Below are 26,358 nucleotides of genomic sequence, written 5' to 3'. Positions count from 1 at the left end.
CCTCCTTTTTCTTAAGTGTTATAAAAAAGTGTCATTTAAAAAAATTCTCAACCTGCGTTGTACAACAATTTAAAAGGGCCCTTGTTGTACTTTTGTAAAGGTTTACATTGTATTGTGCTTCATGTTAAACACCATGTTGTAAATGTTGTATTCCATGTCTGGATCACCCTGGCTCTTGTTAGGGAGTTTTTTAAAGGTCCCCTAAGTCTGAAAGGAATATGGAAGTGATTTTTTTATCCTGCCTTCTTGGTTCTGGAATATACTACCTATGCATCTTTGTTGTACATCCAACACCTTACAGTTTAAAAACTATAATGGTTATTTTTCACAGATAAATCCCAGTTCAGCCTTGCTGTGCACTGAAATATCTGAGTTAGTGCATGTTTTGCTGACAGCAGAGCTCAAAAACAAAGGGCAGCAACCATTTCTTTGTATTTCCAGGCTCTACTGTTAAAAAGACACACATTAACTCAGAAGTTTTTTTTAGCTGATATATGGTCTCAAGAAGCCCAGATCCTTTTTGCACCAGTGCAGTTCAGAAAAGGGCTTTCTTATACAGCTCTATATCTAATGTTTGTAACCATGGAAGAAATGTACGCTGGTGAGACAAAATACGTGCAGTTAACATTTTAGTTTGAACTGTTATCATTGATTGCAACTGCTTGCAAACATGACTTTGTTTCAAATTTGCAGTTCCAACAATAGAGAATTAATGTTACTGTTGCATAAACACAGGTAGGCCTGTTTTGCCTCGATAACACGACAGATATGCTGAAAAGTACCCAGTTTGAACCTGTTAAAGAGTTAATTGTGTGTGGTTCAGTATTATAGCTCATACCTGAGATATAGTGAGGTGATAAAAGTTAAAGAGAAGTGTTATTTGATCAGTGAGTCAAAGCTGACAAATAGTTTGCATCTGTAAAAAGAGTTAATAGTTGAGTGGGGAGTAAGTACACACCTCAATTAATAATCACATACCTTGTCAGGGTGAACCACTAGAGTCACTAAGTAAACCTGAGATCAACCCCCTGGTTTCTTATGGCACAGAGCAGATAGGCTTATCGTAGAGACAATGTGTAAAGTACTTATACAGTAATAAAACTGTGATAAAGTTGAAATGCAAAACAATAAAAATCCCAAAATGAATTAGAAAAATAGAGTAAAATTTAATAAACAAAATAACACCAACATGACTAAAATCTAATGAATGGAAGTGGAGGTATGAATGTTTAGCCTTTTAAGTAGAAATTTGGCCAAGAAGCACAAAGTGCCAATGATAGTCAATGACTGTGGTAGAACAGAGCCTAGATGCCATTTGACGCTGACTACAAAAAAGCACAGGTCGGATACCCTACCCGGGTTTGTCCTGGCCAAAGGTTTTACCCCCTGACTTTAGTCCTTTAAGTCCCAAGCCACCACAGGAGTATACTTTTAAAGCCACCTAGGACCCAAAGGGAGGCACTTAGAGATCCACAGGGTGGCAGCCAGAGTCCAGTCTAGGTCCAGGTACCACTGATCAGCTGGGCAGTTGCAGAGAAGGTCTCTTGTAGCTTGTTTTATCACTGTAGCTTGAACAGGAAGTCAGCCTCATGATCCCTGGATTCCTTGTCTTTGTCCTGGGAATAAGATAGAGACCAGGAGTCTTTTAAGGCTCTTCTCTAGTCTCGAACAGCAGATTGTCATTTTCTAATCTTCCACAGGTTCAGGAGTTTGTACCTGGGGATGTCACGTTTATGCCGTGCATGAGCATTTGGATGAGAATGACCTCTGGGGAGGCCCTAGCCACTGATGGAAGGTTCTTGGGCTAACACTACCACTTTGTGCATTTTCAAAATTGTTGAAGTCTTCAGACATGCTACACCAGTTTTAGGTGGGTCCTGTCAACCCAACAAACTCATAAACAGAAGTCTGGTAGGACAAGGCTGAACTTTCAATGACCAGGCCAGGCAGTGAAGTATACCCCCAATGTCATATTTAAAACCCCAGCAGACCTATCAGGCAGGTCTGGACAGTTCAGCTGGATCTGACACTTTGATGTCAACAAGAGGCTGACTGTGATGGACGCCGGTCTGGCTGGAGGGATAAACAAAGGGAACAGGCCTAAGTGTTAGATGCTTCTGCTTGTTACAGGGTAGGCCTCTTTGACGTTAATCAAGGCCTTGGGCCCAGCCTTCAGGTCATCGTGTCTTGGGCACAACACCACCTCTCACCTCTATTGTTGTGCGTTTGTTCATCATTAGATGTTCAACTACTTTATTTTCCCACAGCAACACCAGGACATCTTATGACTGCAATTCAGAACTCAAAACATAAGGACCGCAGACAATGACTCCATTCAACCACTACTGCTCTTTGCTTTTTCCTTTGTAATGATTATCAATGTACTTTGTCTAATCTTGAGTAACTTTCAAGAACAAGTGGAAAGGTACAAACTAAGCATTTGCCAATATTAATGAATGGGGCCACATTTATTTTTTATTGTCCATATCATCTTCTTATTACTCATTCAGCATAATTTTTGAGAAAATGTGGAAAGATATGTACCTCTTTTTTTATAATTGTTGTAACCACTTATCAATTTTCCTATTGTCCAGCCCATGTTTTTTTCTGGCCACCTGGAAATCACACTTAATATCCAAAAATAATTATTTTATTTACTGTGAGATTGTATCCCTGAATCCCATATACAAATATATCCATGTATGACACCATGTTTTCTAATCAGAATAACATTTGAGAATTCTTGTTAAAATATGTACTACATTGACATTTTTTAATGATCAGACCACACGGTATGACCACATAAATCCTCTTCTGTATAGACAAATAATTTGTTGTACTGCTATCATTTACTACACACTGTTTCAATATGGATGCTACATTTTCTGCCTTGTCATGTGACATTAGTGTCTACCGTTGACCCCACGATACACCCCTCCAGCTCCATAAGTTGTCGCATTCCCCCCATTGCATACATTAGACCCTGCAAATGCCACTTCCTGAGTCCGGATTGTAGAAACCTTTTACTTTGCCATTCTTAGGTAAGAACTTCCCAAGCTCAGCTTTCTCTTGCTGCCAGCCATTCTAATACTGTTGCTGCTCAACTTATGCCTAATTTCCCTTTTCATATCATCATAGTCAGACCACCTTCGCTCAACTTATGCCCAAATTCGCATTTAGAATTTTGGGTATGCTTTTGACAGCATGAGCACTAGCATGACTGTCAGTTAATAATTATCATTATCTGTTTTCTCATACCTAATTATATTCTAATCCAGAACTGCTTCTTCCGTCCCTCACAGATAGATCACTTTATATTTTGCATGTTCACTTTTATGGACAAAGAATTAAATGACGATTGCTCTCGACTGCTTTATACGTTAGTTATGACTCTTATCAAAACTATCTTACTAACTCTTTAGTTTCATATGCCTTGCAACCAAATTAGCGTGTCTCAACTTCCATTGGAATAAATACTCCCAGAGTGCACTGCCCCTTAATGATTAGCTTTCAAAAACACAGACACGGGCACTTCACCAAATGATAAATGTTAGCAATGACTTGCATCTACCATGTACTGAATTATTGATTGGCATAGATTGCAGTGAAAACCCCACAGAGTGTAAAGCATGCATGTTTTGAAGTAATACTTAATGCCATATGATTAAAAAAAATTGTGTTGTTTTTCTCCTTGGTCTAACCCTTATGATTACTTTATGATTTACATGTTTTATTGTATATCTGCTTTATTATAACAGATTACTGGTATGTATATTTGTCATGATAATTATTTATAAAAGCATTGAAAAAGTCCTAGGTCATGCCGCATTAAGGTGAAACATGTGTTGACTGGTCCATCATTCTTTAAGACATGGTCAAAAAATTCAAGCCTTCTACTTTATAAACACAGTATTGACCAGACGTTCACTATAATTCCCAGTATTGTTTAAAACTGTCTAACTTACACACGTTTATGGAATTGTTACTTCACTTCCTGTGATAATCTCTGTGACTTTGCACTTGAAGCGACTCTGGCGTCAGTGAAAGTTACAGCAGAGACGTTCTGGATTCAGTCTGATACTGGAGGAAATTTTTCCAGAAAATACCTGAAATCTGCATGAAGATGAAGAATTGACCGGAAGAAACATCATTGAATAAATGGAATGCATTTCCTCTTAATTGACAGTGTTGTCACATTGTTATTCAAGTTTGAGTCTAGATATACCAATTGTGGTGTATAGGATTGAGGCACCCTAGCATTCATATCAGCTGTGGTGGCTTTCAGTTTGGAAGTCCTTCTTTCGAAATGTGTCCCAGTTTAGGGATCAGTGCTGGGAGCACTAATACTAGAATCATCTTTGTGAATATTGACCCATGTTCTGGAACAAGAGCTATCTCTTGTGGTGTGCTAATTGAAAGCAGTTTAGTGAACCCATTTTCTGGCTCAGCCATAACATAGACCTCTGGGTCAGCCAAACAAATGGGTCAAGTGAAGGCAGACAGCAAACATTGATAGAAGAATAGAAAGTTGCTCTCCCAAAGTATTGGCAGGAGTTTTGAAAACACAGCTATCCCCATCTAGATACTTGTGAGGTAGAGAAGGTGGTGGGACTACTTGCTCTTCAGTCTGTGAACCTGGGACACAGCATGGTGTTGCCTACCAAATGGTGGTTAATACACAGGGCCTGTGGAGTGTGCTCAGTTGTTTCCATTATTTCAGACTCCTATGCTTCCCTCTTGGGTGCCTGTGCATCAGTGAGTTGTGAAGTAGGTCCAGGAACTTGTTAGAATTCAGCCTCACTCACTTTTATGATCAACTCCCTCACTCACCAGCTTGGCAGCCACTTTTCCAATTAGCCCCTGCAACTGGCAGGAGTGAAACTCCGATGCAGAGGAAGAGGAGGAGTCTAAAGCAGGATGAGCTTTGTCAGGCTGGAACTGGCTCGAAGGGTAACCACAGTCAGAAAAGACAGCTTAACTCCCTGGTGCAACCACCTGGATTGAATAAATGCAGGTGAAACTTGGTCCCCAGAAATGTTAGCAAGGAAGGAAGAGAGTACTCAACCTTTTAGTGCAGTGTATGAGCACCCTATGCCTAAAAGGAGAGGAAGGCTGAATTGCTTGACTCGTAACAGCTAGCTGGAATTGTTTCACCTAGTCATTGATTTACTGTTGATCATACAGCACAACAGGATCTTAGGACCAAGTGAAAGATTTGTCCCTGGTGATATCATTCAGCTTGTGGACATAAATGAGCCTTTGTTAGATCATTTCAGCTGTATGTATGGGACAACGAACCTGCACCAATTTTGGAAAGAGCTGAAGATGCACCTCTTTAAAGAGCCCTACATCAAGATGAGTTTACAATCCAAATCTGCTCCCAGACTCAGCTACCCCATCAGTAATGTTTTGACTGTACCATTGCCTTTAACTCTGCTTCCTGTTTGAATTATACAAGTATATGTACATGATCAAATAATTTTATTGTTTCAGCTAAAAGCCATTCAAGTTGTGAGTTCTGTGAATAAATATGTATATATGAACACAATGAACATTTTCCTAGCTATTGTGAAGGACAATTTCAGGACTGTTAAAGACATGGAGGTGAGGATTATGCTTTTTTTTCTTTATTTTAGCTCTGCAGCCAAAAACATTATGTAACCACAGCTAGGCAAAGGACTAAAACTCCATGAGTCCAAGCAAAGTCAAATTCTATCAACCACGTGTCTCTGGCCCCCATCAGAACATCCTCAAGGAACAGCACTTTTTCTTTCTTCACTGGATGCGTACCATTGTGAAATTTTCCTCACTGTTAATCTTGTTTCAGCTCTGCACCTGTTGAATAAAGTAGCATGTCAGATATTCATCCCTTAACGTGCTTAAAGTCTGTAATATACAGTGTGCAACCAGAAACCATATTAATAATTTTCACATAATCACAAATGATCAAATAACCCTTAAAATGTTATACTTATGCCACAAGCAATCCAATACATGACCTCCCAAGTGGGAGGAACAGCTATGTGTCAGTCCGGGTGTGATAATCCTCCTTCTGTGTCCTTAATAGAATTGATACTTTAACAATAGCCAGGAACTTTTTCATTTTTTTGTCAGGACCGAAGGCTCAGATTATGCTTGTTCAATGCTTATTCACCACCACTGTAGACCTGTTCATCATTGGCTTGAAATAAAACTTTTTTAAATGTAGAGTCTGACGACCAGTCTGCTGCCTTCAGAATATCTTCCAGATGGCTACCTACATCAAAAGTCTTAGAGGCTATAGCCCCTGCTAGCCGATTGTGCACCTTTAAGGGAGGTTTCTTTGCCTGCCTCCTTCAACACCCTATGGACCCGCCTGACTATTGTGGGAAAGGAGAAGATGTTAAAATGTTTCTTTAAAGACTTTACCATCTGTTTACCACCAGCCAGTCGGATTTCCTCTGTCATTTTTTTTCTTACACTATGATACATCTAACCACACATAGTTTAGGATTATCCAGGAATGACTGGTAATAAACTGTTCTAACAACTGGCTTTTGTGTTACGAGACACTGTAAAGGGATCCTCTTCTGGGGAGAAAACCCTGGCAGAAATTTCCAAAGCCTGGACATCCAGCACCCTCGTACAAGATATTGAATGCAACAGCATTGCCAAATTACCCGTAAGTTCTTTCCTGGTTAGTAAATTATTATCCTGCAATATCTCAAAAAAACGTAAGACTACATTCATGTCCCACAGTTGGGAATACCTTTAGCCTGGGATTTTGGAATGCCTAACACCCCTCAGGAGTTTGCAAACCAATGGATGTTGAGCCTTTGAAATGGTAAATGTTTGAATTATTTGTACGTTATGCCAAACTTCTGTGAGACAACTCTGATAAGGTTCAAATGTGTGCTATGCTGGCCACCACGGGATCCATATTCCGTCCCACATGCCAGTGAGACCACCTGCACCAAGCCGCGTTACATTGTTTAGAGGTGGAATCTGCCCTGGTTTTCCTAATAAGCACTGAGGACTGTCTCAAAAGGGCTAGGATGCCACAGTGTCCCCTTTAATCTTCAATTTCATGAGGCTGACAGACCATTCTCGGACTTACTGGTGTGAGTCATCCCAGGAATCCGTTAACAGGTTTGAACTCTGGGGAAGAATGATTGGAGAATCCACGGAGAGCTCCAGAGGGACTGTGTCATGGACAGTTGCTGAAGGAGGACAGGCAGTTCTTGATGCAGCAAGAGAATATTGACCAAATATATAATAAGACGTACCCTTCAGGAACGTAACAGCTCTACTACCAAACGCATAACCTTATTGAAACGCCAGGGGGGGGGCAAGGAAAGTCCAAAAGGGAGAGCCACAAACTTGTGCATTCACCAGTCAAACATAAAATGTAGGAAACTGGTGTGGAGGGAAGATGCGAGTCGTGAAGTAGGCATCCTTGATGTCCAACTTTCCCAGCTTAAGATGTCTTATAATAGATGTAACTGCTCTGTCTTGAAGTGTCGCTAGACAATCCACTAAATGAGTTCCCACAGGTTTATCACCAGGCTAACCCCTTTGTCCCTTTTCTCACACAGAAAAACGTTGTCCAACAAATATTGTGGAGGCTTGTGTGAAGAAGCTATAGCACACTTTTCTAGAAGTGACTGTACTTTCTGTGAGATCAAAAGACTGTCTACTGTTGCAAAATTAATTTGTTTTGGAGTTCTGAACTGGACAGGTGACCCATAGAGTTCTATTTGAAATCCAGTGAGAGTCAGAAGACCCACGCATCTCATGTCACCTCACCTCATTTCTGCAGAAACATCCCCAGGCGATCTCCCACCTTTGGTCTTGAAGAAGGGTAGTACTTATTTGAGGATCCCTGTGGGGTGTTCCAGACACGACCAAAGTTTCCCCTTCCACCACACCCTCGACCTCTAGTGGGGAAGAAACCCTTCAACCTCTTTTGATCCTGGAACATGTGGTTGCTTAGGTACCTCTAAGAGGCTGGAGTGTGTGGGCAGCCAGAAAAGCGGCCCCTCCAAAAACATGTTTGCCAACCACTTTTTTAATTGAGTGTTGGGCTTTGTCTAGAGATGAGTACATAGTCACAAATTTACCCAACTCCTTTATAAATGATTCTCCAAAGAAGTCTCCATCTGCCACTGGTCCTGCCTCAGATGTGGCTAATTACACTAATTCAGGGTCAATTTTAATCAGTAGGGTCCACAGTCTTTCGGTCTAGAGCAAACAGTTGGCATTCCTAAGGAAACCTACTGCTCTCTGGGCCCATTATGACAGCAGGTCAAGTGATGATATGCTGCAGGTTTCTTTGGCTCCTTCAGCCATATCCAAATCTTTGTCAAAGGCCTCAAGACATCCAAGAATTTATCCTGGTATGCCTTCCAAGAACAGCCAATCCCCTTCTTCGGTTTCTACTTAATTTGACCACAAAGGTGGCCATCATCTCATTGATCTTTGGTGTTAGTGCGACTTGCCCTCCACAGAAGGCTGTGGACATTCCACCTGAAGACAGCCCCTAAATTCCTTATCCATTGGTTTACGAGTCCTACTGCCCACATGTTGGGCCACTTGGTCTGCAGGAGTCCACTCTGCTGATCGTGGATGATATATATCATATGGGCTCAACATGCCTTCTATATCTCAATCATCACCTGTACCCCTCATCTAGTGGAATTATCCAACCTGGAGCGTTTGCAGCCACTTTCCGGTCTCCATGGTTGACTAGGCCCTGGTTCATTGTCCGACTCATCTACGTCAGGGCTCCTATTTCTACTTAAGTTTGTTCCTGCCGTGCTGGTGCGGTATAGGCTGTGAACATTGCTAGGACTGAGAGGAATATAGGTGATGTAACTGCCCAGGAGCAACAGCGCTAATGTTTTCCTAAGGCTCTCGGCCCTAACTTTCTTAAAGAATGGACCGAGTATTCCCTTTCATTGGCTATGGTTTTAGTGCAAAGAGTATAAAGTTTTGCTTTTTGTCTCTAGTTCTCCCAGTTTGCTGGTGCATAAACTGGTGCTCTCTTTTGTTTTTTTGTGGTGTCCTGCGTGGTGTAAATGTTCACAGTGGAATAGTTTCAAATCTGAATGTTAATTACATAGAACACCAAGCCTCTGGCTTTATTATTTTGAGATATATTCTAGGCTATTTTAGCTTTTTAATCGCAAGTACTTTCAACAGGGAACCTACTCTTGTGAAAATGGCAATCCTATTTACTTTAATCTTACATCAATTAGCCTTGGTCAGTGGTAATGCTTGCTACAGTCAGTTTACAAGGATTCTCCCAAAATTTGCTGTAGCTAGTGATTTTTAATTTTTTTCTTTGTGGTTTTCAGCTGTTATTCTGAGATGCTTTCATAGTAATAACATTTTACAAAATACTTTGTTTTCGTAGGTGTCGGGGGTCTACTTCTGTCCTAGCCCACAGCATGCCTGGGCACAGTTGAATCATGTCTTCTATGGGGTCAGTCCAAATCCTGAGGACTTCAGTGGGAGCTCTTTGGTCCCACCTCTAAATGGAAATGAAAGTATACCCACAAGTTGCTAATAGGAGAAAGCCCTCACGTTGAAGTGCAAGCATTTACCAAGCCAGTAGTTGTTTTTGTTGGCAAGAATTGTGTCAAAAAATGATTTTCTATCTTATGCACCTCATGCTTTTTTGGTAACCCCATAGTCTTGACCATGTGTTGCCACTTGCTCTATCCCATATACTTCTAGGATGTCCTTTATCTTTCTTCATCCACTGTTATTTTTGCATCAGAGCACTGCTCCCAAATTTTGTTTAATAGCATTATCTTGCCATTGTGTTGGCCCCATGCTAACTTGTTGTTATTATTTATACCCAAATAGTCAAAGGTTGTGCCTGTTCCTAGTGGAGCCCCATTTACAGTACGTTTGTCGCTGAGGGGTCTTGTGGTTCACAATCGTTAATTTTGTTTTACTTGCATTTATCATGAGCTTCTTTATATGTTCCAAAGCCCTTTAATTCATGGTGCATTGCCAGTTCCGGCAAGGTTAGAAGCACAGCATTGTCTGAAAATAGTAGAATCACAATTTTATCATCACCCAACTTTTTCATGTCTAGGTTCATTTATAATAGGTGTGTGCCCATATCTTTCATATATGCTAAATTAAAGCACAGCTGGGATACACCCCTGATGGACCACAAAATTAATTTGTAAAGCTGCTAATACCTCATCCTTTGCTGAAGTGTGTTGGTGCAGCAGTACGAATGCCCTGTGCTACTTTTCTAGGGTTTATTTTTCCAGTAGTGTAATCCTGTCGACAGAACTGAAAGCAGTCTTGAGGTCGAAAACTGTCAGGTACTGGCTACCTTTCCTGAATTGATTATATTTTGTACAGCTCATGTTGAATTTTATAGCCTTCTGTATTGTGTTCAGACCTGCTCTAAACCCTTCTTAAGTTCCAAACAGTAGGTTCTCTCATCCAACTCAATCTTGAATCTGGTTCAACAGTAGTTTATTCATACCTATCCTATTTAGTAATCCGATTGGGTATTAGTTAGAAGTTAACTGGTACTCTGTCGGAGCCTGAGGCCCTGTTTACCTTTTTTGTTTGTAAGTAGCAGCAGCAGCAGAATCATCCATTGTGAACTGCTTGTTAAAGCCTTTGGTTTTCCGATCTTCAGGTCTGTGTTGTAACTTGATTGATCATTTGCCATTGTGTTGCTTTCTTTGATTTGATTAATTCCCTTCCACCCCCTTTTTTCAAGGCACTTGCCTTTGTCAGCCCTGCGTATAGCTCTGCCACTGTGTCCCATCTCCAACTTTGAGACACACAGGAGGCTCTTTGCATCTCATTGAGGCCATTTGCCAAAATATCCTGCTGTCTGTCTCAACTAATACATTCTCTGCATCAGCACAGAACCTGCTCTGTGCCCGTATTTTTGTTAGGTTTAATTAGATCCTAGTATGACTTTCGATGGTTTTTGAAAATTTGCTCTCCATTGTGTCTCTCAAGCCATTGCCTTAACATTTTATCTAGGGACTTTTTTCAGACTGCCTTCTTTACCAAACCAGCTCTTTTTATTTATGGTGTTGTTGGGACATGTGGCTTTCTAATGATATGTGGATTTCTTTGTCATCATAAAGTATGGGGACATCATCTCAAATATCATTTCAAACGCTTTAACAACGCTCCTCCCTCCTAGGCTCCACTGCTCCTGGATGTCCTGTAACTAATATTCTGTTATCATGCTTATGTGTGGTGCTATGAGTTCATAGTTTTCATGGGCCCACCTGGTAGCCCATTGAATGGGAATCCGGATTAGCTTCTTGGGGACCACCCAGTAGTCCATGGTAGTGGCAAGCTGCGTTAGGCCTGAAAGCAGTATGTGGAGTAAAATGGATCACAGTCACTGTCTGTCCTACCTTCGACATTAATATTGTATATTGCATAATATGCATCTATGTTAATTAGAACAAAGCAAATGAAGCTTTTTTTATTGCCTGTGCAGTTTAGGTTTCTGGCTGGCACATCTGCCCTAGTTTGCCTACCTAATGCATGGAGAGCACCTTCCACCATCAGGGCAGCAAGCTGTCCATCTCTTTTCTAGCTCCATTTTATGACTGCCTCAGGTGGTCATCACATGATTTCCTCCAGTAGTTCTTTTATTGGGTCTTTAGTTAAAATCACCATACACTAAATGGATATGCTTAGCACCGGTCTTCTGAGTTCCTACAGAGTTCCCTACGGCTAGCTTTAACTTAGTTATCATAAGGTCTTCGTCTCTGCAGTTCTTCCCAGGAGGATAACAAACATTGAAATATCGGTTATATTACCCTCACATTCTAAGTTGATGTTTTGTAGTTCTCTTTCGTGGGCACAGGTGGATTTTACGCTGATTGATAAGAAAACGGACCCAGATTACTGCCCCCACCCCCTGACCTCCCTTTCTTGACTTTGTTGCTAGAACATAATGGGTTTTAAAGCCAACCATCAGTGGCTCTTCCTTGACCATATCTTTTGGGAGCAACTCATATCATGTTTCATAATAAAAGACCCAAAGTTACTGTCTAGTTTTTGTTTTAATCCTTATGTGAAACCCCTCTCCTCTCCCCTACCCCCTGTATATTACAATTTGCCATTGGTACTTTCTCTCATTGACTGTTTGTTTTCTAGAGTAGTGTGTGTTTTACAGTGAATCAGCGTGCTAGCTAGGGCTCCAAATACACAAGCCCATTGCTAACTTTCAGGGGTTTCTGTTATTGTAAAAAAAATTCTTACTCCTTTTCATTTGTTGTGTGGAATTTAACTTTAGGTTTTGCCATTGCACTGTTCAGTTTAGGTTTTGAGTTTGGGCCATATGGAGCTTTAAAAGTGATTCTGCTTGTGTTAACGTCTCTGTCTCCTCAATCCTGTCCCAACTCTTGTGGCACCAAGACTATTTGCTGGATTAAATCATTGGGTAATGGGGAACAGATGGTTGAGAAACTAAGGGCCAGATGTAGGAAACAGTTTGCGAGTCGCAAACGGCAAAATTTGCCGTTTGCGAGTCGCAAATCGCAGTTTCCTATTCAGAAATGCATTTTGCGAGTCGGGACCGACTCGCAAAATGCATTTCCGACTCGCAAATAGGAAGGGGTGTTCCCTTCCTATTTGCGAGTCTGAGTGGGATGCAATACCGTACGCGGTCGCAAATCGTATCGCAGTTACCATCCCCTTCAAGTGGATGGTAACCCACTTGCAAATTGGAACGGGTCCCCATGGGACCCCTTCCAGTTTGTGAATGGACCCCAAACATTTTTTTCAGGGCAGGTAGTGGTCCAAGGGACCACTGCCTGCCCTGAAAAAAAACCGAAACTAAAGGTTTCGGTTTTTTTTTTTAAGTGCAGCTCGTTTTCCTTTAAGGAAAACGGGCTACACTTAAAAAAAAAAAAAAACTGCTTTATTTAAAGCAGTCACGAACATGGAGGTCTGCTGACGACAGCAGGCCTCCATGTTAGTGAGTGCCTATACTCGCTATGGTGCCGCAATTTGCGACCCACCTCATGAATATTCATGAGGTGGGTCATTGCGACCCCATAGCGAGTCGCAGTCGGTGTCTGAGACACCGTACTGCATACCAATTTGCGACTTGCAAATTGCGAGTCGCAGGGACTCGCAATTTGCAAGTCGCAAATTGCCGTTTTGCTACATCTGGCCCTAAGTTTTTACTGTTGCTGGGTTCCTAAAATGTATTGCTTTTGTCCAGTAAAGGTGACTACCATGCCGGAGAGGTACAGGTCTTGAATAGGGTGCCTTGTTTCCTTATGACTTGAAGAGGTGCTTGAAACAGATCCCAGTTTTTGAGCCAAAGCACTCGCCTCTTGATTCCTCTTCTTAAACAAGAAATCGAGCATCTCACATGTTCTGGGTGCAAAGGAGGAATGAGAGTGAGCTATTACAAGCTGCTTGTGATTCTTTTCACATAGCTTCAACCTGAAGGATTGCATGAATGCTGGCAAGATGAGAGTAAAGACTAGAACACAACAAACTCCAAGGTCAATCCTGTGCAGAGGCACCACGGTATAGAATTGCTGAGCTTGAGGGAATCAGGTTCCAGTCAGCATTGATCATAGGAAAGAAGGTAAGTGGCATTACTGCATAGGCACACATGGATAGGGGATGTGGCAGCATATATAAGCAGCTCTAGATTAATAACTTTGAGAACTAGTTTCTGGCCCCACCTTTAAGTGGCAATGGAAGTAAAACGTATTAAAAATTTCAAAAACAAAGGAGTGACCCTGCAGCTCAGGCACACCTATTCTAGTACTGAAGCACCCTGCTGTTCAGACAGATGTTTACATGTGATCAGTCAAAATGCCATCACTGACAGTACAAGATAGCTGATGGTTGAATTGGACTGACTAATTGCCGCCTGCGTTATTCAGTTTTGGATAGAAACTAAATGTTATTATCCATTGAACACCAATGGATGTAAAGAGCTAAATCTCTTGCATGCATATACTTATGTGTGTATTTGTACTATGATTTCTTGGAAAACATGAGGCTAGCAAAGTGAGTGAAAGCTGTCTCTAGGCTAGTTCAGAAAAGGCATTACACTTGCATATCCTGCATTGATGCCATTCCTGTCACTGGACCAGGGAGAGAACCCCATATTCATTGAAAACACTCAAAATACACAAAGGGATTTGGGCAGCGATGCTGTACACAGTATAAGGTATGCAACAAAAGCCCTTGCTGCAGCAGCAGTAAAAGAATGGAGAAATTAATAACTCTGAAGTTAACGGACTTTGCTGATGCCACTTTAGAGACAATTTGTGCCATTGCACTGACATGGCTTTTCTCTACCTGAATTCCAATAACTAACATTTTAAATAATTGTGATACATTTGTTCTATAATTAATATTGTTGATGTTGGGTGACCAGCAACAGTGTAAACCCAGTTAACAAAATACTCAAATGATACAGTGAAGCAATCATCTTTTGAGATGGACCTGTTTGTGCGGTATCTCCTGCAACTGTCAAGGTGCTTGGAACCCAAAGAATTTAGAGACAGAGTGGCAAAGGTGGTGAAAGTAATTATGACCAGGAACATGTTGGATTAGCTGTTCTCATCAACTGTCCATTACATTTCTGACTTGAAGCATACTAGAGAGGCGCAGATTAGCTGTCTGCCATGACAGATTTGAACCGTAGCCTCAAATAACCCTGAGCATGGTGGGCACATTGAGATTAATGTTGCATGTCAGAACCGTAACAGCCATCATTTGACAAATTCCTGACATTGAGAATGCAGTATTTGTGGTCATCAACATTTGGTCTACGACATTTTAACATTGCTTGCATCTCTTGCTATGGAGAATATGTCATGCTGAAATCAGAAAAAGACATTGGAATTTCTAACTTAAATACATCTGATGTAGAAGATGCTGGGCAGGCTAAAAGTAGACATATAGTTCATACATATTTTTTTGATCGGGAGCTTGCTGGAGCAGCTAAGTGTCAGAAAGGTTTTCTCAGTCTGAAGCACTTTGGACAGGCTGTAATCCGAGATGACCATGAAGCTTCTGACATGGAACATGATTACTGAGCTCAAAAGAATGACCTTTTCCCTGGGTGAAAACAACCATGGGCCATATGTACGAAAGCTTTTTCCCATAGACACAGAATGGGTCAAATCCTTTGGTACATCTGACCCCATGTTGCTGGATAAGATGAGGTTGGTGTCAGACATGATGGTTGGACATTAGTGGGACTCCTATCCTGGAACATGCTGGTCCAGCTGAAGTCGGTATTGCCTGTGGCTGACGTAGACATCTCCAGAGTTGGCGCATGCTAGATTGACAGCCATAGAGTTTCAGAACTGAAGTGTCTCTTAACCAATCTAACAGAGGGATGAGATCAAGAGTCATTTTGGACATTTCTGATCTGCAGCATTATGGATAGACTGCAGACAGTGGCAGGTTATAACGGCTCTGACTGGAAATATTTGGGACTAGCCAAGACCAGCATCAGCCAAAATGGTTAAAGATGTGTAGCATCCCATAAACCTAGAGTGTGGTGGACAGGCAAAGAGAAGTTGTCAGCAATTAAATTTAAACACTCGGACATCTTCACACAAGCAGCATACTGCATCAGCGGAGATCAACAGGTGGCCTTGACTGTTCTTAGCTGGAAGATGCTTGGCAGGCTAAGATCAGTGGTCATCCATGATGTTGAATGACCTGCAGTACATTGGACAGGATGACATTAGCAGTCAGTCTTGTCAGTTATGCATTGAGGTGTCTCATAATTTGAAGCATGCTGATCCAACTGAGATCAGTCATTGCCAACCATTGATCTGGAGCAGTGAGTGGTCATGAAATGCAGTTTGCTAGGCAGGCTGAGATCGGTAATTAGCCATGATAATTCCTGGAGTGTAATAGAAAGGTGCGAATCAGAGGTCAACCATGACCATTCTGCATTGTTGCTTCTTGTGTACCGTGGAATCCCCTTATTTGAAATATTCTGAAAACTGAGAGGAAGGGTTGCCCTTGTGAAGTTTGATTCAGTGTAAATTAAACGAGTAAGACAGCTTGTTATCAGTAGCCTGTCATATTGGTTTTCTTCTGGTACATTTGCTGACTAGGAGCCTGCTGAATAAGCTAAGAACATTAGTGTACCTTGATGGTGCAGATCTGGGCAACTCTTATCTTGGGCATTCTGACAGGCTGACAAAGCAATGAGGTATGACTGTCCTACGCCAGATATGTAAATTTATATCACTGATTGGCTTTAGCCGTTCAAATCTTGAATGCCTCTTGACTTGAAGCATATCCTCTGGTGGAAAATGCTGGACAGTCTGACAGAACCAGTAATCTAGGTCTGCTCAGTGTTGGGTTATCTCTTCACTTGGAGCATTTTGGAGAGACTCTGGTCTGAAGCATGCTGGCTTAGGCAAGAACAGTGGGTAAATGTGATGGCTATCCTGCACTAGGGAGCCTCGGATTACCAGAAGTCCCAGAGTTCTGTACAAGTATATCTCCTGGGTGTTCTGAACTGATTCAGTTCAGGTTTGGCCATGGGAGATCATACCTGGGCTGCATAAAGCGTGCTGGTAATGCTAGGATCCCTTATTGGCCATGAATGGTCAGAATATGCGACAGAGGAGACAGTTGTCCTTTGGAAAAAATGTAAAGCGAATCTGACGTTGAGTAACACATAAATTCTTGTTCAAAGAATTAATCATACACAAAGGCATGTAACACCCAAGTAGTAGGTCATCAGTATATAATTTCAAATTACATCACTTGATATTTATAACTGAGAGGATGCTAGAAGTGAATTGCTGACAGTGCTGGCTCGGGTGATACACGTGCATAACAGTGAGCTTGGGGAAGGCACATGGGAAATAAAATGCAGTAGCTGCTTTATTTTTGTGGGGGGTCGTAGGGTCTCTTGACCACTTTCCTGCTAACCGCCCCTATTGAGCAGTGTCAGTCCAAAACTGGAAAAGTTTGTTACCGATTGCACACCAAATGGATGATTTCAAGGTGTCAACATCAGGACAGGGGTTTACAATATTAGCAACTTTAAGTACTTTAGGGGTCAAACGATGGAGATCTAGAATAAGGATCATATATTGTTTCTTATTGATGTATATTGTGAGTACAAAGACTACAACAGCAGTAAATGCTAGTTTGTCCGAGCATATTTTTTAAAAAGCTAAAGTAGAGGGTGATGTTAATTTGATGCCCTGTGTCTGAGAGCATATTAGTTTGTTTGCAGCAACCATCCCATACACATAGGGCAGTGTCAATACCACTGTCAGTACAGCGGAAAATGATTCTGCAAGGACCCTGCTGATGCTCTTATCCTCCGTGTCCCTGAGAGAGATAAAAGGTCTTCTAAAGTACTTAGGGTTGACAATACAGTTAGCAGGTAAGTGGGCGTAGATACTCGCCTGCATTTGGTTGCCCCTGAGCACTGCACCAATACCTGTTCCCTTCTAGCACTCTTCTCAGTTATAAAAAATCAAGTGACGTAATTTCAGATTGTATATTGATGAACTACAGTTTGTGTGTTTTTTGTGGTACATGCATGTATGATTAATTATTTTGGAGAACAATTTGTGATCCTTCACAGTTGACTTGCTTCCATTGTCTTCTGTGTTGTGGTGATTAATCCTTGGTTTCTAGGGCTGCAGGGATGCCCCTGAGTTTTTTTGTTTGTTTTTTTACTTTGTTCAGAGTTTGGAGCACGTCAATTTGGTTCATCTTAGTGATTGCCTTGACGATTGTGCACTGGAGTGTCTCTAGGCTATGTGCATGCGAGACAGGCTGAGATCAAGGAGGATAGTATGTGAAAATGTAGACTACAGAAACTTAGACTACAAAGATAAAGACACAAAAATGTAGAATACAAAAATAAATGCCATTCAGAAATATTTGACCACAGAAATGTCAACAGTTGCATACTTTTCTCATCAAACACGCCCATTAAACATTATAGGACTGGAGTTGTTATAGTAAAGTAACCCAGTCTTAAACACGTGTTGGCAGTGAATTAGGCTGGGTTCAGGATTTTTTTTTTTTTAAGTCATTTTTTTGTAGGTGGATATTTTTGCAAGAAATGCATATTTTCATCCTACGAGAGTCTTTGTTTTGTGTTCTACGTATTGAAAGTATATGGAGGTCACAGATACCTTTGTGGGTGCCATATTTAACAGTTCTGGTAAAGTCAGAAGATATTTTAAGTTGCAACCTAAATGGCTCCTCTCTCCCTGATGGGAGGGTGATTGGGACTGCTACGTAGTGCTGACACTTTCTGTTATTTACCGAAGGGACATCACCAAAGTGCAGGCCGGGGTTATCTCTTTGCAAAAGGAAAAACAAAAACATGTCTTTGGCACGTTAGACGATTTCTCCCAACAGATAGAGTTCATTTGACTATTTTGAAAGATTCTTACATCACCACGTTGTATACGAATGACGCTGGCAGACATGAAGTACAGTGGGCTGCCCTTATCAGGGCAGGCCTTCGGATGCGGGTGTGCCACAAAGAGGAGTTTGCTGTGCCCCAACCTTTAAATGGGCGAGGGGGGCGGGAGGCAGACTGATAGGGCAACCACCATTCTTTGGCAGCTGCATTGTCACCACCCTCTTCTAAATCAGTTCCCATATTTTCACATTGACCCAACCAGCCATAATGGTTCTCACCAAAAGCATGATGGGCACGCTGAGCTCTGTCATCACCTTTAGCAGGTCTGGATTAAAGGAGGTGTGGTATCTTTCTTGCATTATGCTGCTATAAGTAGACGACTAATCCTCCTTGAACCTAAAGCATACCGGGAAAGTCTAAGATCGATGGTTAGGATGTCAAACATCATTGACAGGCTAAAATAAGTTGTAACTGTATTTGTCTATCACTCTATCTATACCTCTTTATTGGCATCTCTCCATTTATTACTGTAGCTGTCGCTATCCTCGGTTTTCCAGTGTAGCACTATATTGTCCTATCACTTTGTTTATGCACTATTGGTCTGTCTAGCTTTCTGTCTCTCTAACAAATTTTAGCATTATTTATCATTTTGTGTATGTTTCAGTATGTGTATCTACAAATCTCACTCTGTTGGTCTCTCTCTACACATACATATATATGTGTGTGTATGTATACACGCACACGATAGATAACGCTGTCAGGGGGAGTGATACAAACATATAAAGAAATATATATATATATATATATATATATATATATATATATATATATATATATATATATATATATATATATATATATATATATATATATATATATATATATATATATATATATATATATATATATATATATATATATATATATATATATATTTGTATCACTCCCCCTGACAGTGTTATCACCCTTCCCATCTATCGGTATAACCCTGTGCATGAGCGTTAATAATTATGCATCTGCCAGAATACAGAAGAGAACGACTCCATTTTTAACATTTTCTGCCCTGACAATCAAGCCCTGGGTCTGAAGCACCGCACCACGAATAAAGCAAATCAGTGTGGGAATTATACCAAATACCACTTGGTGTACCCAGCGAGCCTCACCGCTTAATGTGAAGGCAGAGCACTTACAGGAGTGCTCGGTTTTTGCTCCCTCCCATCTTTCTGTCTCATCCTAGTAAATAATCTGCTGTCTCTTTAATGTTGGCTGTTTTCCCTTTCTTAATAAATAATAAAAATAATGCTGATATTATTTATCATTCTAAAAAGGGACTCAAACCGAAAGTCAAAATAAAATATCCCGGACCCGTCGGTGAAGGAAGGGGAATGAGAGCGGAAAAAAAATGAAAGAAACCCACAGTTTTGAAAGAAAAAAGGGCCCTGTCCCTCCCAGCATTCCTGGCTCTGAGCTGCTCTTTCAATAAAAGCCCCCAGTGAGATCTGATGAAAAGGCCTGAAAAATGCAAATGTGCTGCTGCTGAATGCAGGGAGCACAATGAGAGCAGGAGCTGCTCCCTCCCTCTTTTTTTTTTTTTTAAATTGTGTTTAATTCAAGCAAAAAAAAAAAAAAGCAGCAGCAGAAGCTCCGCTCCTTGTCCCTGAGCAGAGCTGGGAGCAGAGCAGCCTTCATCCGGGCCCGAGTGTGAGTACTGCCCTCCTCATCCTCGCTCTGCCTTTATAAGGGTGGTGGGCAGTGAATAAAACGGGGGTACAGGCAGAGCATGGTTGTGTATTTTTGTATTTATATTTTTGTGCCTGTGAAGTTTTTGGAAGCAGGTGCAGGGCGAGCGGGGACGGGGATTTAGGTCTGAAAAGGGAGAGCGAACTTTTTCTGCGTTTCCTGGTGTGTGCCGAGGGAGGGGGGGGGGGGGGCACCTTCGTTGTGAAGTGGGGGGCTGGCCGGGGAAGGCTTCGGCTTCCTTCCCAGATAGAGGAGCACAAGGGCTTTTGTAGTGAATGGAGTCAGTCACGGCTGGGAGTAGGGGAGGGGTATGGGGGAGGGGGCAGAGGGAGGGAGAAGGGATCCATTTGCAGACAGCAGGTCAGTGGGAGCCGCAGGAAACAAGCAACAAACAAATGGGGGAAAATAAGAGACAGATTTATGGGAAAAGGAGGAAACGGTGTTGCAGGAAACGAGAAGGTGCAGGAAGTGACCTGTAGATGGGGGTGGGGGTAAGTTGCACAGACCTCGGGACGGATGGGGGGAGGGTGCGCCGCCATGAGGGTAGGGGGCAGGTTCCGGGGGGCGAGGGGAGGGTGGCTCGTCGCCGTAGTTGGAGGTGTGGGGGCGCTGTCGCTGGTAGATTTTTCATCTGTGAGGGTGGGGGTGCCCTTGCTCGGTCTGGGGTGATCAGAGGGCGGGAGTGCTCGGGGACGTTTGGTTTCTACTGTTTAGCTTCCCTTGATTGTGTTTTTCAGATTGGATTGTTGTTGTGTAATGGAGGACAGGGGTGAAGGGGACTGTGCTGTTGTTTGATCCCTGTGAAACGGAGTGCATCGCGGGCCCCGAGCTGCTCAGTTTTATGGTGGATTGCAGCGTGGGCCGTGCAGCAGCGCGGCGATGGACCTCCTTTGGGGTGTCCCACACTATCAGGGTCTCCGTGGAAGGCTCTCTAGCGGCAAAAGGGAGCCGTAGGTTATTTTTTTTAATTGTCAGAGCTTCTAAAAAGTAGGATGTCTGTATGGGGTGACCCGTATTGAGATGGGAGGGGTTGTACACCTAGGCGTTTCCTAATGTGTGGTCTGGATGAGTGTTGGGCAGTTTAGGTTTGGGTGTCTGGACACGCATGTGAAGGATCCCGGTTCTGTACAGAGGGTTGCCTGTCGGTTGGTAGAGTGTCTTCTTTAGCTGGGTCCTGTATCTCTGCTGCCTGAGTTAAGGGGTTCTGTGCAGCTAAATGTCAATTCGTGTGTTGTCCTGTTTTGAGGGGTCACGTACGCTGTGAGTAGGCGTTTTTTGTATTTACTTTTAAATAAGTGGACCATAGTTTCACGATCTGAATTGGGGATGGGGGATACAGCCAAGGTGTCTGTCTGAGGGATGGTCCTGCACGAATTGGTGGAGGTTTTGAAGTCCTTATACGGAGGGCTTGTACACTTCTACGGGGGTCTGCAGCACGTTTGTGATCCACTACAGACGCTGATCCAGCTGCGTGTCTGATTTCTTTGGGAGCGTGGGGGAGCAGCAGCGCTGGCTCATTGGGGCTGGGGTGGTCTGGAGCGATATGAGGTGCTCAGGTGCTGTAGGGTTAATGCGTGGACGGGTGGTGATGAAATACTCGGAGCTGCCTCAGTCATACACCTGCCCATCACCCCCTTTTATTTCCCTGTAAATCTTGATTTATTTTTCATTTTCTTCTCCGCATGGAGCCGTCCTGGGCCTGTGGCCTATTAGAGATGGCCGGCGGAGATTACAACTCCCCCCCCCCACTTTCAGCTGCAGGGTTTTATTTATTGATGTTTTTGTTTGCGTTACTGCAGAACTGTAGCAATTAAACGTGAGTGAAATTTAGGTCAATTAATTTATAGTATATCTGCGTACATGAGACGAAGTTGTGCACGTCGTTTCTAGGTACATACGGGAGAGGGTATAGAATATACCATGTACTTTCTAGTAAAGTATAGTCATGTTCTCGAAGTTCAGTCTGTCCTTGGTTGATGGACGTGGGTTGGTTTATACTGTGTCCATTTGGTGAGTCTCGGTGTGTGTACAGTGCGTTGTGAAAGTGCAGGCTGCAAAAATAGGATTGAAAATATAGTTGCGAAAATCTCACCTAGGGAAAATTAGGCCCCTACAAAGATTCAACCTGTATTTAATTCCCAGATATAACCACAATTATTTCCAATTGCTATCGGAATGAGTTAAATTGACTATTCTTGCTGTAGACGGAACGTATTTGTGGGCAAGTACTTGAATGATGTTTAAAAGTGCAGGTCATTTTTTGTGGGTAGCTATTTGGGTAATCTGTTTAGCTGTCTGTTTTTGCTGAATAGGTTTTACAGTACATGTTATCATCACATGCATAAGACATTTAGTAGGTAGTATAGTTAACTGCACTCTCCGAACTGCATCCTGCTTTTCCTTGCTTCTTCTTTCTAGCGCTGTTCTCCCTCTTGCCCCCTCTCCAGTTTTCCCTTTTACGCTTTTGCAGCTTGTTCTCATTCCTGTGTTGAGTGCTGATTTTACACCAGGTATCCAGGTTATTTAGCCATTTTATGTCCATTAGCGTTTTTTTGGTATTGTGAAGTCTCTTCACTCTGTTTCATATAGAGTACACTGACGCATCCAGTTTGGGTACTCTTTGTAAGAATGTGTAAATGCATTAGTTAATAGATTATCAATATCCACCGGTTGAAAGTTTGTATCGAATATCCATGTGCCTGAGGTGTGAGCTTCCATCAACGTGAGGTGCTTGTATACCCACCTACCTCTAGTGAGCTGGTTATTTTATATCCAGTTCGTACTACTGCCTGCAGCAGCTAGTGCTTGGCGTACATAAGCTTTGACATGACGGTGACCTGTACGTGCAGCATATGCAGGGCCACTGGAATTATGCGGCTGGTATAGGGCCATAATATGCGGTGGGGTTGAGTAAATTGGGAGGAAAAGCAAGTTATGCAGCGTTTTTACGATTAACACAGTCTTGAGTAATGGTAGCACCTTATTAATACCCGTTTAACACCCAAACATAGCAATACACAACTGAAAGGCGAGTGGTCAACCTTTGCAAAAAATCTTCCACTGCACAGCAACACATATCTTTGCCTTTTTAATAACTTTTAAACCGTTTGAGCTAGAAACAATTTTTTGGGGGTAAAATATGAAGATTATGGACCAGATGATAGAGTATGCGGCAAATGAGGCAAGTCTATAATTATGCGAAAATGCCATAGCTGCACAATTGCATAATTTCAATGGTCTTGAATATATGGAAGAACATGAAGCTAAGATGATGCATAGGTTTGCACTATTCAACAGCTCACCACACATACTGTAAATCATTTTTCCCTTCTACATCAGTGCACTGTTGGGCGTTTCGGGTAGACAAAATGCAACAGATCACTTTGTGACCAGGTGTGCTGATTATATTATATCCATGACTGTGACCTGACATGTAGCACGTTGTATACACAACCTCTTTGTATATATCCATGTGGGTGTGGCCAGTTCTTGTGTATTACCTGCGGTGAACCTTTGTACCGCATATGTGTGCGTTTTCCAGTCTGGTGTATGATAGATCCCTTTAAATGAGGGTGAATTCTCTCCAGCATGTCATTATACATAGAATTGACTGATTTATATTTTTGGGGCCGGTGCCCCAATTTGAGCGAGGGGTGTATCTTTGTGGAAGTGTCTGGGGTATGACACGCCCCAAATAATGGGTTTCCATGACCTAGTAATTGGGCTTGATGCTCCAAGTCGGGCCTCCTAAGTCAGTTGGTTTTTCTTGTTGTCCTGATTTCACTTAGAAGTTTTACCCTGTTCATATTTTCAACCTAAATATATAATGGTCAGTTTACCAAAAGTTAGTAAATCTGCATCCATGGGCATACTCATAAATGGATGCACATTTTCTACTTTTTGGAATTTACTAATATTTTCTCTAGTAGGCTTGAAAGCTTGAGCGGTCTGGGGCTTCTGGGCATACTACTGGTGACAATGAAACCCTGAAACACGATGGGACAAATGCTTGCAAGTAGTCTATCCACTGGCAGTCATTCACAATGGCATTCCGAAACATTGTTTTTCACCCACTGTGCCTCACAAAATAGAGGGGCCTGATTTAGCGGTTAACAGATGGAGTAAAGATGGACAGAGTTGCGCAGGACTTCACGTCTGCCACCCAAGCTTTATTCTGCTCGCCAAATTTAGAGATGTTCACAAGGTCTGTGGGACATCTCTATACATTGACAGTAACCATCCTCATGTCAATTCCTGTCCATGTGGAAAACTTTTGACGGAGAGCTTTGTCAAACATGACATCCAACCATCAGACTTTTCCAAAATGTTTTTCATTTTACTCCGTCAGCGAAAAGTTGCCCGTCCGACTTAAAATCAGGTGGGCGGACATTAGGTTTTGTGGAAAGGGTACTGCATCGCTGTTTGAATGGAATACTTGTCCCCCAAACTATTAAGTCAGCCACAGAGGTTATTATATATACTTTTTTTTTTTTTTAAGTTGGGAAATATGAGATTTGCGCTTTGCAAATTTCATTGTTTAAGCTGCACCCCTGAGTGTATAGTGTGCGTATGTATATGTGTGTGTGTGTGTGTGTGTATATATATATGTATGTATATATATATATATATATATATATATATATATATATATATATATATATATAAACAAAAGGAGCTGGCTTATATCAAGTCTTGAAAAAAAACAAGACTAAAATATTTAGAATACATTAAGCTATCACACTAAAGTCCAGGGCTGGAAACTGTGTCCCTAATTGTCTGCTTTATAATAATGAATAATGCTTTGAATAATATTTTCTTATATATGTGGTTACTTAGTGTGAGATTAACTGGCGTACAGAATAATCTGCTGTTTGACGTGAACTAGTGTATACTAAACACATCCACTCATGGGTGATTTGATTTAAAATATCATTGTAGTTGAGAATACTTTGAGCTGATGTTTGGGGTATCCTAGCATACCAGGTCTATAGATTATATGCATGGAGGTAGCCTATATATAGAATACTGTATATTTGTGGGTGAGATTGTGTGTACATTCATGTACACCAGGCGGTCCTGAGATGTGAGCGATGATATTAATATCTATCCACACATGATGTTTGTATTATGTTTTTAATTGAAAAATTGCATAATATTAGGTGAGATGTTGTTTAGTATATGCACATTATCCACGAGAACTGGTGTATAGTAGACCAATGTACATGAATGCTTCATGTAGTTTAACTCTATACTTAATGTGATCTGTTGTATGTCCCCGTTTGAAGGCAAGTTGTTCGGCAACAGACACATACATGAAAAGAGCTGATGTATAGTACGTCTAGGTGTATGAATGTGCCCTTGTGTGCATCATCTGTAAACAAGGTTAGCTGGTGTATAAAGCACCCAACTACATCTTATGAGCCTCTGCTTTGCACTTACTAAATACATAAGGATCAAATGTGTATGACATCTCCATAAGGATGCACAGTATGTATTATATTCATGTATGGGTGGTCATTTGACCATAGTACATTCATGTACCATGGTAAAGCTTTATATAGTAAATCTTAGTAAGTACAGAGAGGGGTGTTCTGTAAGCTATAACATATTATGTAACTATGAACACACTAACTATTACATAATGTATAGCAATGTAGGCCTGTAAAATGATAAACCTCATCGCCTATTTTCTGTGGGCCAACTTGAAAATTATTTGCATGCTCTTCGAGTTTGTGTCCTGACTCCTCTCGACTTCCAGGAGAAAGTAATTAAAACACCCCTAACTGACATTTGAGATCTGTGATCCTCCCGCTTCCTAGATGTTCCTCCATGCAGGTCCACCTTCCTATGTGCTTTGGCACAATCTCTGCAAACAGTATCTATTAAAAATAAGATATTTTAGGAAGCCGTTCGAGATCCTCTTCAATTAACCCTTGAGCTGTGGAATCTAGTTTCCTACTGCGTACACAAGTCAAATACACACTGTATGCCTGTATGCGTTTTTCAGTTGATGTCCACTACCAACTTCAACAGGCAGAATCCCATGCACTACCAATTTCCTTAGAGACTCCTACATCACAACATAGCACCCCCTTGAGAAAAATGTCAGTCAAAGTAAGGAATAGAGAGAAGATAAGAACACCAGCAGGGCTAAAACCAACACAGAAAAACCTCAACAGGTGGGGAGAACATAGCTAACATACTCATATTCTCATATCAGCATTGGCTTTCAA

General features: G+C 41.7%; 2 protein-coding genes across 8 annotated transcripts in view; both read left to right on the top strand.

Moving 5' to 3' along the window:
• The window catches only part of TMEM253 (transmembrane protein 253), a 148,291-nt gene extending 144,061 nt beyond the window's left edge, over positions 1–4,230 (top strand). The window contains exon 7 of the mRNA XM_069239048.1: positions 4,027–4,230. Coding sequence (XP_069095149.1) covers positions 4,027–4,044 — 18 coding nt within the window. The 3' untranslated portion in view covers positions 4,045–4,230. The remainder of the gene's footprint in view (positions 1–4,026) is intronic.
• Positions 1–26,358, top strand: part of ZNF219 (zinc finger protein 219) — a 259,158-nt gene that overhangs the window by 86,743 nt on the left and 146,057 nt on the right. The window contains exon 1 of one of the 7 annotated variants that reach the window (XM_069239041.1): positions 19,991–20,086. The exons of 1 other annotated variant lie outside the window; for it this stretch is intronic. The gene's annotated coding sequence lies outside the window, so the exon portion shown is untranslated. Of the gene's footprint in view, positions 1–19,990; positions 20,087–20,466; positions 20,617–20,696; positions 20,744–20,780; positions 21,076–21,209; positions 21,271–26,358 lie in introns of those variants that run through there. 5 more of the 7 variants (XM_069239045.1, XM_069239040.1, XM_069239046.1 and 2 more) reach the window with 5 other exon arrangements.

The sequence above is a fragment of the Pleurodeles waltl genome, chromosome 6, assembly GCF_031143425.1.
Source record: "Pleurodeles waltl isolate 20211129_DDA chromosome 6, aPleWal1.hap1.20221129, whole genome shotgun sequence".
In the NCBI taxonomy this organism is placed as follows: domain Eukaryota; kingdom Metazoa; phylum Chordata; class Amphibia; order Caudata; family Salamandridae; genus Pleurodeles; species Pleurodeles waltl.
This window is presented reverse-complemented; position numbering and strand designations above follow the sequence as displayed.